At 45.0% G+C, this 14,753-nt stretch overlaps 1 protein-coding gene across 1 annotated transcript in view; it reads left to right on the top strand.

Moving 5' to 3' along the window:
- The first annotated feature begins 70 nt into the window (after positions 1-70).
- Positions 71-14,753, top strand: part of iqgap3 (IQ motif containing GTPase activating protein 3) — a 108,484-nt gene continuing 93,801 nt past the window's right edge. The window contains exons 1-7 of the mRNA XM_067976073.1: positions 71-113; positions 5,616-5,715; positions 7,459-7,615; positions 9,036-9,113; positions 12,100-12,176; positions 12,946-13,013; positions 14,317-14,430. Of these exons, the coding sequence (XP_067832174.1) occupies positions 71-113; positions 5,616-5,715; positions 7,459-7,615; positions 9,036-9,113; positions 12,100-12,176; positions 12,946-13,013; positions 14,317-14,430 (637 nt within the window). The remainder of the gene's footprint in view (positions 114-5,615; positions 5,716-7,458; positions 7,616-9,035; positions 9,114-12,099; positions 12,177-12,945; positions 13,014-14,316; positions 14,431-14,753) is intronic.

The following is a 14,753-nucleotide window of genomic DNA, read 5'->3' on the forward strand; positions in this document are numbered from 1 at the left end:
AGGGAGGGAACAAAAATCATTAAAATTAAATTATTTTTTTTAAATTAAAAAAGAAATTCTGAGGAGAATGATGGCGAATGATGTGGATTCGGGCGGGAAACGCCAGTGTGGATGTGAGTAGAAAGCGCTCTGCTGATTTGTAAACAAAGCCTTGTCGGACTAATGGATTCAAAGAGATATTTATTTCCTTGAATCGTTCTGTGTGCTACAAATCGTTATAATGTATAGTTTTGGTTTTGTTGACCAAATAGCAGCAGCCGCTGTCCGTGTCCCTTTCAGGTAACACCTGCCAACATCTGGAGTTGGGTGCAAGTAGGGTTGCCAACCCTCCCGGATTGCCCGGCAATTCGGACATTTAATTTAGTTTTCTTCGAACGCATGTTTATAAGTTTAAAAAATATATTGGGGATGGGAGGGGGACTGCTTTTTGACCGGAGGAGGGAGGTCTTGTGGTGAAACCTCCAAGAATACGTCCAACAAAAAATGGCAACCCGAAATCCCAGGCTGGGGTTCTCCCCCCCCCCCCCCCCCCCGCCCCACCTTTTAAAGTTGGATGTTCTGCACTTCGTAATAGTCACCAGGTGGAATAAACCTTCAGATAGAGCACTGGTGGCAAAAAAAAAACAGATCCCCTGGTATAATTTAAGAAATAAGTGGATGTTGCAATGGGGGCAAGTGTGGATGGATGAATTAAGATGGGCAGAATGGCCGCCCTCATCTGTAATTATCTCGTCTATTCTGACCGGTTTTAGCTGAAAGAACTTGCACTTCTACCTTGCTGATTGTCAGTTGTGGCTCAGTGAGTAGTACTCTTGCTTGAGTCAGAAGGTCCACTCCAGTGACTTGAGCCCATAATCCTCCAACAATAACTTGCATTTATATAGTGCCTTTAACCCCATAGTAAAACATTCCAAGGTGCTTCACAGAAGCATTATCAAACAAAATTTGACACCGAGCCACATGAGATATTAGGGCAGGTAAAAAAGGTAGGTTTTAAGGAGTGTCGTAAAGGAGGAGAGAGAGGTGGAGAGGTTTAAGGAGGGAATTCCAGAGCTTAGGGCCTAGACAGCTGAAGGCACGGCCGCCAATGGTGGAGCGATGGAAATCGGGGATGCGCAAGAGGCCAGAATTGGAGGAAGGCAGAGATCTTGGAGGGTTGTAGGGCTGGAGGAGGCTATGGAGATGGGAGGGGCAAGACCATGGAGGGATTTGAGAACAAGGATGCGACACTCCATTGCTGGACATTCCAGTGCAGTAGTGAGGGAGTGCTGCACTGTTGGAGGTGCCGTCTTTCAGAGGAGATGTTAAACCTAGACAGTGGTTGTCACTATATGCAGCCAAATAATTAGGAGATTCAGTCCACCCTCACCAAATATATGCACCTTCTTTGTGGCGGCAGCTTTGATTATAATTGTGGGCACAGGAATTTATAATGGAAAAAGTTGACAAGAAGTCTGCACAGATGTAAAATTTTTAATACACTATGAATTTGCTGTCTGAAATTGCTGTCAGAACCTGTAAGCAAAAAAAATAAATTGAATCTCTCAGCTCATAATCTCAGTAAAGAATTCAGAATGCTGGTTAGTTATAATTCTGCATTAAGGCAGAGGTTTAAATTTGAAATGCATTTCTAGACCTGTTTTTGCATTATCCTAATACATAAAAAGTTGATTTATTTCTATAGTTTTAAAAAAAAGTTTAAATAGTTTTACGATGTCTCTTTTTTTCTCACAAATCTTCATATTGAGTTTGATTGGCAGTGGCACCCCCCACCCAGTGTGTAAACATTGGCTTTTGGCAAACACCTAACGTCATCGTATCATAGTAGGTGCAGCACAGGAGGAGGCCGTTCGGCCCATCGTACCTGTGTCGGCTCTTTGAAAGAGCTATCTAATTAGTCCCATTCTCCTGCTCTGTCCCCATAGCCCTGTATATGTTTTCCCTTCAAGTATTTATCCAATTTCCTTTTGCCAGTTTTATTGAATCTGCTTCCACCACCCTTTCAGGCAGTGCATTCCTGATCATTACAACTCGTTGCGTAAAACATTGTTTCCTCATATTGCCTCTGACTCTTTTACCGGTCACCTTAAATCTCTGCCCTCTGGTTACCGACCCTTCTGCCATTGGAAACTGTTTCTCCTTATTTACTCTGTCAAAATTGTTCATGATTTTGAACACCTCTATTAAATCTTCCCTTAACCTTCCCCATTCTAAGGAGAACAATCCCAGCTTCTCCAGTCTGTCCACTGTTTTAGGGGTAGGGAATGGTTCAGGCCGCTGGGTTTGGTCAAATTCAGTGAAATTCAACTCCTGGCTGCTAATTCCAGTAACTTTTGGGGAAACATATCAAACAAGCTGTTTCTTTGTGCTCTCCGATGTAAAGAGTGATTCATTGAAATGGCTAATTCCTAATTTGATGTTTGTTTTTCTCGCTAATTAGTGCATACCTCCCATATCTCATTCATTTGCAAACAGATTCCCTCGTTTTGGTTTCAAATAAAGTGCATCTGATGGAATATAAACCCTGTCACCACTTTTGTGAGTCTTTCAACCTGCTGTTCCCTTCTAAAGTACTGAAGGTACTTAGTCACGACACACTGGGGCTGGCTTGGCATCTGTTCTCAGCAAGCACTACGTTTTTAGACGGAGTGAAGATGCTTCCACTTGTGGGGGAGGCCAAAACTAGGGGCCTTAAATATAAGTATCACTAAACCAATAGGGAATTCAGGGGAAACTTCTTTACCCAGAGAGTGGTTAGAATGTGGAACTCGCTCCCACATAACGAATAGCATTTGGGCGACGCATTTAAGGGGAAGTTAGATAAGTACATGAGGAAGAAAGGAATAGAAGGTAATACTGATAGGGTGAGAGGAGGCTTGTGTGGAGCATAAACGCCAGCATAGACCAGTTGTTTCTGCACTGTACATTCTATGTAAAGATTTTTTGCTTAATTCAAGTGGAGGAGTCATACTGTTGATGGCATTCTGTGCCTTGGCAACCTGTTGAAGGCAAATTTGGAAAATTAAAACCTGGTTTTTTGTACCTGGTCATCAGCTTCCAATGGTAAATGGGAAGGTATCAAGGAAAGAAACTTACATTGCACCAGTATTTCCCCAAATCACAAAAGTACAGTTGAAAGAATGGGGTTGGGAGTATGAGCAACAGAAGGAATAATTCCTCCTTTGTAGCACTGTACTTAGGGTTGCCACCGGTCTGGTTTTCGAGTGGGCTGTCTGGATATTTCTACAGTTCAGTTGAGGTGTTGAAAATCTAGTTTTTAAAATAACTTCTTTCTCCACTTCTGTGTCTCATTATCCAGAGATATTAGTAATTCGGGCTTTCAGTAACAAAGGAAATATCAGAACTTAAATCTACCATCCAACTCCTTGTTTGCTTTTAAAAAAAAAGTCCTCATCCTTCTAACATCCAAAACTCTGCTGCTCATACCCTAACTCGCACCAAGTCCCGTTCACCCTTCACCCGCCCTGTGCTCACTGACCTGCATTGGCTCCCGGTACGGCAATGCCTCGATTTTAAAATTATTAGCGTTGCTTTCAAATCACTCCATGGCCTCGCCGCTCCCTATCTCTCTAACCTCCTCCAGCCCTACAACTCTCCGAGATCTCTGCACTCCTCCAATTCTGGCCTCTCGCACATCCCCAGTTTTCATCGCCTCACCATTATCAGCCATGCCTTAAGCTGCCTAGGCCCTAAGTTCTGGATTTCCCTCCCTAAACCTCTCCGCCTATCCATCTCTCTCTTTCAGTTTAAGATGCTCCATAAAACTTAACTCTTTGACCAAGCTTTTGGTCACCTGTTCTAAAATCATCTTATGGGATTCGGTGTCAAATTTTGTTTGATAATCACTCCTGTGAAGCAAGCGCTTGGGACATTTTACTATGTTAAAGGCGCTATATAGATGCGACTTGCTGTTATCCTGGCCAACTTTAAAATGTTCCTCTTTTGCCAACTCTCCGAATTCAAAATGGTCACCCTCGTCAAATCCCTTTGTGGCCTTGCCCCTCCTGAACCTGTGCAACTTCCTCCAGCTGTATGTGGCAATATGCATTCTCCGCTCTTCCAGCTTTGGCCCCAATTGCATCCTCCCTCTGTGCATTGCCTTCAGGGACCAGGCCTACAGCCATTTTCACCCAGCACTCTGGAATTCTTTCCTTATACCCCTCCTGTTTGCTATCTCTACCCACTTTCAACAGACTCTTCAGTACCTACCTCTTCTATGGCTTGTTGTCTGTTTTTCTTTTTTATGAAGTGCCCTGGGACATTTCACCATATTACGGGCACTCTATAAATGTAAGCCATTGTGTACTCCAATTCAGAATTGTTAACCAATTATCTCTCCTTCTCACCCCTGAACATGCTGGCTGTTGTTGGCGCACGGTTGGCAGCAGCTCTCTGGTACTTTGTCTGAGTAGGTAGTGTCGGCAGGCAATTTGACTGTGGGGTGCATCACTGATGTGATAGATGCTATTGCCACCCGACAGCCTAGCATGCACGTTTTCCAGGGTCACTGGGTAATGATCAGGAATGGGAACCCTGGTTGATTTTCCCTCCACCACCCCCCCCCCCCCCAGCTAAGGGGTACTGCGAGTAATTGTTGTACCTTGGCTACAATCAGTTAACTCGGCATAAACGGAGAATCAGACCTGGGGCCTTCTGGTTGATGTAGTTCAGTATCACAGCAAATGGTGCCTCTTAGCCATCGGAAGTTGCTCCATCTCTTTGACTCGTTACACCATTTATACTTGCGTCGTTGGGAAATAATCTGTTGATCACTGGGAAATTCTGTGCCAAGTGTTGCCTTGACCTTGCCCTGAATGAATACTTAATGCATTTGTATGAAATTCCATTCAAAGTAAACTGATTGATGCCTCCATTAAAATAGTGGCCAAAGGAATTTCATATGAGTGTAATTTCAAGGCCTCTATGTCATCAAATATCACTGTTTGAAGTGAAGAGATGTCAGTCTAATTTCCAGTGTTTAGGAGACCTACATTGAAGTTTGCCAAATGCCTGTTACCCAAGAAATCCTACAGGAATCTTCTAACCCTAAAGAAAACCCCAAATTCGACAAACTATCTGATTCTTTCTCCGATGCCCTGGGCCCAATATTTATCCCTTAACCAACATCACTAAAACAGATTATCCGGTCGCTATCACCTTGCTGTTTGTGGGACCTTGCTGTTTGTGGGATCTTGCTGTGCACAAATTGGCTGCCTCATTTTCGACATTACAAGAGTGACTACACTTCAAAAGTACTTCATTGGCTGTAAAGTGCTTTGGGACGTCCTGTGGTCGTGAAAGGCGCGATAGAAATACAAGTCCTTTCATTTCTTTTCTTTTAAAAATTAATACATTTTAAAAAAATTGTCTCTTTGCTTCCTCTCCATCCAGAGTTTCCATTGCCATTAGTCCTCATTGAGTTGCACATCCATGTGTAGGAAAGTGCACAACAACATGCCAGCTTCTCATTGTTTAATTTCTCTTTTTATAGGATGTATTGGGAATAGTGACTTTTAAGTCACTGTTAAGGGTGGTTTTTACATTTCTGGTCAGATAGTGTGAGTATGTCTTTTTGTCTTCCTGCCTTTTGACAGATGCTCTGGGCAACGAGCGCCTCACTGCGGAAGAGATGGACGAACGCAGACGGCAGAACATCGCCTACGAATACCTCTGTCACTTAGAGGAGGCTAAACGGTGAGATGGCTTTCCAAGGGGGTTAAGTGCTTGGCCTCCTCTTGTAGTATGTCAGTCCTTGGGACTAAGCATGCAGAACCAACAGATAGCTGGATCAGTAATTGATAAAAGTTACTGGCCTGAGTGTGAGATAGAGTGTTAAATACTTGCTGTTGACCACCTCCTGCAATGTGCAAATTAATGCACCTCACTCTATTGATGGCATGAGGTTACATGTCTCTGCTATGGTGAAGCATGTTCACTCCCAGTGTAGATATAGCTAAAGATATCAGCCTCAGCTCAGTGGTAGCACTCTGAGTCAGAAGGCCAGGGGTTCAAGTCCCACTCCAGGACTTGAGCACATAATGCAGGCTGACACTTCAGTGCAGTACTGAGGGAGTGCTGCACTGTCGAAGATGCCGTCTTTCAGATGAGATGTTAAGCGTCTGCCCTCTTAGGTGGACTTAAAAGATCCCACAGCACTATTTCGAAGAACAGCAGGGGAGTTCACCCGGTGCCGTAGCCAATATTTATCTCCCGGTTCACATCCCTAAAATAGATTATCTGGTCATTTATCTCATTGCTATTTATGGGATCTTGCTGTGCACAAATTGGCTGCTGCGTTTCCTACATTACAACAGTGACTACATTTCAAGAAGTACTTAATTGGCTGTAAAGTTCTTTAGGACGTCCTGAGGATGTGAAAGGTTCTAGAGAAATGCATGTTCTTTCTTTAAAGCTGTTGTGTGTTATAAGCTAATCTGAATGGTTAGGCATATTCCAAGCAATCCAAGCCCCTTTCTGGAGTTACTCAGTGTGATGATTCCTTCCCTCACCCCCAAAAGGGGAATCAGTTACCTTGATGGAAGAATCACTGTTGTGGTGAATGGGCTTTGTTTTGTTTGTGTTCTAAAATAGGGATGTCTAAACTGTGGTCCATAGCCCACGTGAGACCCCTAGATCCAGCTATCAAAGTTCAGACAATTTAGTTCAATTTGCCCTTGTATTACTCACTGGTTTGTCCTATTTTGATTTTGTGAACCTGGAGGTTTGGAAAGAGTTTCTTGGTGCTGCTGCCTCATTGGTGAATATATCCTAAATCCAAACACCAAACTCAGCAACTTGTGGTAGATCAGAATATTTTCTGAATGGCGAGGGACTAAAAACTGTGGAGGAATAAAGGGATTTGGGTGTCCAGGTACGCACATCGTTCAAAGCTGGTGAACAGGTACAAAAAGTATCAAAAAGGCTAATGGAATATTGGCCTTTATCTCGAGGGGGCTGGAATACAAAGGGGGAGGAGGTGATGCTTCAGTTGTACAGAGTCCTGGTCAGACCCCATCTGGAGAGACTGCGTTCAGTTCTGGGCACCGCACCTCAGGAAGGATATATTGGCCTTGGAGGGGGTGCAGGGCAGATTCACCAGAATGGTACTGGGGGCTTAAAGGGTTAAATTATGAGGACAGGTTGCATTAACTTGGCTTGTATTCCCTCGCGTATAGAAGGTTGAGGGTTGATCTAATCGAGGTGTTTACAATGATAAACTGATTCGATAGGGTAGGTACAGAGAAGCTATTTCCTCTGGTGGGGGAATCCAGAGTAAGATAAGAGCTAGGCCATTCAGGAGTGAAATCAGGAAGCACTCTCTTCCCTCCCAAAAGGCTGTGGATGCTGGGGATTAATTGGAGCTTTCAAAATTGAGATCGATAGATTTTTGTTAGCTAAGGCCGTGTTTATATATTCTGTATTCTGGGGACTGATTAGGTGGATGGAGGCCTGCTTAGACGAGGAGCTTCCACCAACTACTGACCTGGAGGAGAGCTTGAGGAATGGAGTGATTCTGGCTAAACTGGGCCATCGCTTTGCACCTGACGTCGTCCCACAGAGGAAAATCTACGACCGAGAGCAGCTGAGGTACAAGGTACGGTGAATCCCAAGTCGGTAGAAGGTGCATATCGTGCTGTAATGGACAGATATTTCCGTCCTCGAGAGAACACTAATGCTGAACCTTCTTCATTTAGAAAATAATAATAACTTCACTGGTAGGACGCGCCTGTGAAGTAATTACCCTGGTTGTACCCTGTACCGTTCTTGCGTTGGAGCAGTTTGCGTTCCAGTGCAAAGTCTGCAGTGCATCTGTCAACTGTGGCACTTGAGAGGTGTTATGAAAGGATGGTCTGGGGCTTTATAAAACTTTTTAAGGATCTAAACCGAGCTACCTGAGCACTTTTCTATTTCTCAATCAAAATAGAGCTGAGTGACTCTCAGAATGATTTTAGTTACGTTAACGAGCAGAACTTTGAGTGCGTGCCTTTGGCAGTCATGAGCTCTGCCTCTTCCTGCAGAGAACCACACGATGGCATTCGTGTGGTAAGAGATACCTGCAGGGTATCAAACCAAGTCCTTAATTTGGTGACAGCTACTGCATCGCGACTGAGAATGCCCCTCGGAGACCCTCTAATATGGAAGCGGATATGAATTGAGCCTCTCCTTTGCTGTGTCGGTGGCAGTGGGAAGTCTCCATTACTTCTAGTGTGCTTCTTAATTTAAAAAAATAACAATTTTTGGGATGTGGGTGTCATTGGCAAGGCCGGCATTTATTGCCCATCCCTAAATGCTCCGAGAAGGTGGTGGTACAACGCAGGGGCTTGCTAGGCCACTACAGAGGGCAGTTGTGAGTCAAATACGTTGGTGTGAGACCAGAGTCACATATAGGCTAGACCTGGGTAAGGACGGCAGGTTTCCTTCCCTAAAGGCACATTAGTGAACCAGTTGGGTTTTTACGACAATCCGACAGCTTTCATGGTCACTTTTACTGATGCCAGATTTTTCAACTCCTTGCATTCTCTGGTGCCCCAGTGTCTCTGGTCAGTGTGCTCCCATTGTAGAACTGAGCCACGGACAGAGAAGGCTCCGGGTTTGATCCTTGGCCTGTGCTGAGGTCGCTGATCTCAGCTGCGATGGCAGCAGAGACGCTACGATTGACCTCCGAACCCCTCAGGTAGCAATGAAAGGTCCGTGCTCCTGATCTGTGTCCCGTGTGCTCTCCTGGAAAGTGGATCTCAGCTGGATGCTCCCATAGTCCAATAACGTACCGACACTTAACATCCAGGTGTGTACACACAAAGGAAGAGGTAGTGGCGCAAACAGTAGCAAGGTCTCTGAATATCAGTAATGGATCCTGGGGAATGGAAAGTAATTACTGTCACTCATTCAATCTGCCATCCTCCCCTTCAAATCCTGCCTCCCTTACCCTCAATTCAGGGAGGGAGCACTTGCAAATTGTGCTACTGCATTTCCAACGTTCAGAGTTCAATAATTTTTCACTTGTGTTTGTACAGGCAACTGGGCTGCATTTCAGACACACAGACAATATCAACCACTGGCTGAAGGCAATGTCCAAGATCTCCCTCCCATCGGTACTGTATTGGAGATTTCCTCTGTATCTTTGGAACGTTTATTGTGATTAGGGCTTTGTGATTATTTTCAGGTATTGAGTACACAGGTATTGAATAGGCATACACAAATCTTTGAAGGTGGCAGGACAAGTTGATAAGCCTGTTTTTAAAAAAAAAAGCAGACAGAATCCTAGGCTTTATGAACAGAGTAAACAAGCAAGGATGTTGTGCTAATACTTTAGCTGAGGTCTAACCAGCGAGTTATAGAGTATTGTGTCCAATTCTGGGCACCACCCTTGGGGAGGGTGCAGAGGAGATTTACTAGAATGGTACCAGGGATGAGGGGTTTCAGTTATGAGGAGAGACTGGAGAAGCTGGGATTGTTCTCATTAGAGCAGGGAAGGTTAAGAGGTGGATTTAATTAGAGGTGCTCAAAATTAGGAGGGGTTTTGATGGAGTAAATAAGGAGAAACTGTTTTCACTAGCAGGAGGGTCGGTAACCAGAGGAGACAGATTTAAGATAATTGGCAAAAAAGCCAGGGGGCAGATGAGGAGAATTTGTTTTTACGCAGCGAGTTGTTGTGATCAAGAATGCTCTGCCTGAAAGGTGGAAGCAGATTCAACAGTAACTTTCAAAAGGGAATTGGATAAATACTTCAAAAGGAAAAATTTGCAGGGCCACGGGGAAACAGCAGGGGGAGCGGGACTAATTGGACAGCTCTTTCAGAGAGCTGGCACGATGGGCCGAGTGGCCTCTCTCTGTGCTGCATCATTCTATGGAAAGGCAAGTTAATAATTCCTCTTCTAACTGCACCTCTTGTAGTTCCGTCTGGGACCCCCAGCTAGCTGGGCAGGGGAGTGACCCACTCCCGAACCAATGGAAGCGATCATTAGGAAGTGTTGGCTGGAGCTAATTTGCCCACTTTACCGTCTTGTGTGGGGGAACGTGCAGAACCTTTGGGAGGTGGGTGAACTCACCGTGGGGAAAGATTTTTCTGTTGCCTGCGTGTAACAAAATTTGTAAATCTATTTATAATTGTATTTATGCCTGGTGCACAGAAGAAATATTCCTCCCCTCTGAGGGGGCTTCACCTGGGATTTAATTCCTTCTCTGCCCTGTTAACACTTGTCAGCGGCAGTTTAAAGCAAACATTAAGCACTTTATTTTCTTCCGTCAACCAATGCTATCAAACGCAGATCAACTCGTCATTCGCCCGATTACTGTGACCTTGCTGTGTGTAAATTGGCTGCTATGTTTGCCTAGGTGACTGACTGCACTTCAAAAAGTAATTCATTGTATGTGAAACACTTGTTTCTGAGGGATATAAGCATGATATAAACGCCTGCTTATTCTGTGTTAAACCGGTGAAGATCTGTATTAAATTTTTTCAGACTGCAACCTCTGGACACGTTAAAGTGCGTTATAAATGGCACATAGTGTAAGCATTCAAGGGAGATTCCATATTGGTTGTGTGATGACTTTTGACATGGAATAAGTAAAGCAAATACAATCACTTTAACAATAGTACGCAAAATAATCAAAACGGTACTCCCCGCTCCTCTGGGTAGAGACGTAACCCCTCCCTTTTCCTGGTGTTCTTCCTTCGATTCTCTACAAGTTCTATTTTTCTCCCTGTTTATATCCTGTCTCCCTTCCTGTCGTGCCGTTTGTTCACCCTGTGGTCCAGGTTCAGCGACTGCGCGACCGCGTCCTTCTTGTAATGTTCACTTTACTTCGCGTGCAAACGTACTTAATAAGAAAACTGGCCTGTGGATTATGTAAAGATTGTAATCTCACCCATTTGCCCTTACTTCCTTTGATCACTAGCCCTCATGCTGTGATCAAATGGTCAGCAGCCCAAAACAATGTGATCAAATGGTCCCCTTATCAGTACCTCACACAATATGATCAAACCAGTTTCAGTTACTGTTGCATCACCCGAAACACACTCCAGCATCCGTATCACCCGAAACTTATTAACCCCATGTTTGCTACAAGATGCTTACTAAAATCTATCAAACACCCAGCTTCCTTATAATGGTGGGAATTCAATCTGAAGGCTTTTGAATCTTTTTAAAAATGTACTTTTCCTCCTCCAATGCTCACTGGATGAGAAGGCAACCTGTCTCTGTCCAGACTGCACTTCAGTTAGTTGCCAGGAGATGTATGAGAGCGGACTGTGGGCAGACAGGAATCCTCCTTGTCGGCCAGTGCCATTTGGAGGTGTACCAGAACTGTCTGGAGCAGCCGTTCGATTATTATGTAAAAAGGGGGAAAGAAACTACAAATGCTGAAAATCTGATAGAAAAATCGAATACTACTGGATACACACAGCAGGTCGATCAGGAGCTGTAAAGGGAAAATTGGACTAAGGTTTCTGATGCAGACTTTACATCAAAACTCCTGAGTCCTGACAGAGAATCCATATTCAAAACATTAACCCATCATTTCTCTTTACAGATGCTGGCTGACCTGCTACATTTAGAAAAAAAATTGATTCGTGGGATGTGGGCACCACTGGCAAGGCTGGCATTTATTGCCCATGCGAAATAAGCTAAACTAAATTTAGTTGCCCCTTGAGAAGGTGGTGAGCCGCCTCCTCGAACCACTGCAGTCAGTGTGGTGAAGGTGTTCACACAGTGCTGTTAGGTAGGGTGTTCCAGGATTTTGACCCAACGACGATATATATTTCCAGTAATTTGTGTTGATAGATTTCTTTCCTTTGCTCCCATTGGGAAGCTCCCCGGCTTCCACCCAGAGGCAGCACCACGGGTCAGAACGCAGGCTGTGGAGTGAATTGTACATCCCCATGTTCCGCTCCCCCATTACAATACATCATTGTGCTACCTACATTATAACAGTGACTACAGTACTTCATGGCTGTGAAGCCCTTTGGGACATCCTGAGGCTGTGAAAGGCACTATAGAAATGCAAGTCTTTCTTTCATTCTTGACCTGCAGCACCTCGTGATAAAGCCATATTTAAACTGCCTGATTTCCTTTCCAGATATTTTATCCCGAAACCACAGACATCTACGACAAGAAGAACATTCCCCGTGTCGTTTATTGCATTCATGCTTTCAGGTACAATACTTTCGACAAGATTCCTTGCCTTTTATTCATACTAGTGAATGTCCAATCACTAAAACCACCTAATTGGTCATGTATCTTATTGCTGATTGTGGGATCTTGCTGTGCACAAATTGGCTGCCGGGTTTCCTACATTACAACAGTGACCACACTTCAAAAGTACTTTGTCGGCTGTGAAGCTCTTTGGGACGATGTGAGGTCGTGAAAGGTGCTATAGAAGTACGTGTTCTTTCAGTCTTTCGTGTTTGGGACCAGGTCCACAGGGACTGGCAGCTGCTCTCTAGCACCTGGCCCAAGTGGCTTAAACAGTGAGTGGGGAGGGGCGCTGAATGAGGGGGTGCGTCACAGCCAAGTTTGTTCCTGTCCTCGTCCAGTTTCTCACGTTGGGTCAGGTGATGTGCTGTTTCGCAAGAATGTCCTCCCTCTCTAAACTCCTCCGGCCCTACAACCCTCCGAGATCTCTGCGCTCCTCCAACTCTGGTCTCTTGCGCATCCCCGATTTTAATTGCTCCACCGTTGGCGGCCGAGCCTTCAGTCATCTCGGCTCTAAGCTCTGGAATTCCCTCCCTAAACCTCACCGCCTCTCTACCTCGCCACCTTAAAACGCTCCTTAAAACCCCCCTATGACTAATCTTTTTATTTTTGTCTGACAACGCTCCTGTGAAGTGCCTTGGGACGTTTTACTACGTTAAAGGCGCTATATAAATGCAAGTTGTTGTTTCGCGCTCTGGTAGGAACTAAGTTTTTCTTCTTCCTTTTGCAGCCTCTACTTGTTCAAACTGGGTCTAGCTCCGCAGATACAGGACCTGTATGGAAAGGTGAATTTCACAGGTAAGGGGGTCTCTCACCTGGTGATTGCCGATCTGGACTACCTTTTTGTTTCTTTAATTTTGTGTGTGGTGGGGTATTAATCTATGTGCTTTAAGGTGGAATAGTCTTTTGATGCAGGTATTCGTCTTAGTTGCAATCTTTTTTTAAAAAAAAAATTTGGCCAATTTTCCCCCTCCTCTCCTGAAGATATTGATCTCTCTGTCGAATGAGACGTTAAACTGAGGCCCCGTCTGCGCTCTCAGGTGGATGTAAAAGGTCCCATGGCAGTATTGGAAGAAGAGCAGGGGAGTTCTCCCTGCTGTCCCGGCCAACATTTATCCCTCAACCACAATCACTAAAACCACCTAATTGGTCATGTATCTTATTGCTGATTGTGGGATCTTGCTGTGCACAAATTGGCTGCCGGGTTTCCTACATTACAACAGTGACCACACTTCAAAAGTACTTCGTCGGCTGTGAAGCTCTTTGGGACGATGTGAGGTCGTGAAAGGTGCTATAGAAGTGCGTGTTCTTTCAGTCTTTCGTGTTTGGGACCAGGTCCACAGGGACTGGCAGCTGCTCTCTAGCACCTGGCCCAAGTGGCTTAAACAGTGAGTGGGGAGGGGCGCTGAATGAGGGGGTGCGTCACAGCCAAGTTTGTTCCTGTCCTCGTCCAGTGTCAGCAGGAACCACTGAATAGTGATCAGGGAGCTTGGCTGATCCTTTTCCCACTCCCTACCCTGGGGCGCTGAGGCGAATTGTAGCTCCCTCATTGGGTTGCAATTTATTTATTTTTTTATTCATTCTCGGGATTTGGGCATTGCTGGCAAGGCTGGCATTAATTGCCCATCCCTAGTTGCCCCTTGAGAAGGTGGTGATGAGCCGCCGCCTTGAACCACTGCAGTCCATGTGGTGAAGGCTCTCCCACAGCGCTGTTAGGGAGGGAGTTCCAGGACTTTGACCCAGTGACAATGAAGGAACGGCCGATATATGTCTAAGTCGGGATGGGGTATGTGACTCAGAGGGGAACTTGGAGGTGACAATGTTCTCTTGCACCTGCTGCCCTTGCCCTTCTAGATGGTGGAGGTCGCGGGTTTGGGAGGTGCTGTCGAAGAAGTCTTGGCAAGTTGCTGTCGTGCATCCTGTACATAGTACACGGTGCAGCCACAGTGCGCCGGTGGTGGAGGGAGTGGGTGTTTAAGGTGGTGGATGGGGTGCTGATCAAGCGGTCTGTTTGTCCTGGATAGTGTCAAGCTTCTTGAGTGTTGGAGCTGCATTAGGTTCTAATTGATTTGCTCAGCTCTGACCTCTCCTTTGCTTACAGAGGAAGAGATCAATAACGTGAAAACTGAGCTGGAAAAATATGGGATTCAGATGCCTTCATTTAGTAAGATTGGTGGAATCCTGGCCAGTGAGCTTTCAGTCGATGAAGCAGCAGGTAAGATTTGAGCATTGGAAAACTGGTGCATAAGGGTACAGATGGTTGACCATGACGTTCTCCTAAAGCAGGAGTGCTACCTCTCTATCCAAAACAGATTATTATATATGTATAATAATAATATAAGGGGAGATGAGGAGAATTATTTTTGCGCAGCCAGTTGTTCTGATCTGGAATGCGCTGCCTGAAAGGGCGGTGGGAGCAGATTCAATAGTAATTTTCAAAAGGGAGTTGGATAAATACTTGAAGGAAAAATTTTCAGGGCTACGGGGAAAGAGCAGGGGGGAGTGGGACTAATTGGATAGTTCTTTCAAAGAGCCGAC

Source organism: Heptranchias perlo, chromosome 44 (genome assembly GCF_035084215.1).
Source record: "Heptranchias perlo isolate sHepPer1 chromosome 44, sHepPer1.hap1, whole genome shotgun sequence".
Lineage (NCBI taxonomy): Eukaryota > Metazoa > Chordata > Chondrichthyes > Hexanchiformes > Hexanchidae > Heptranchias > Heptranchias perlo.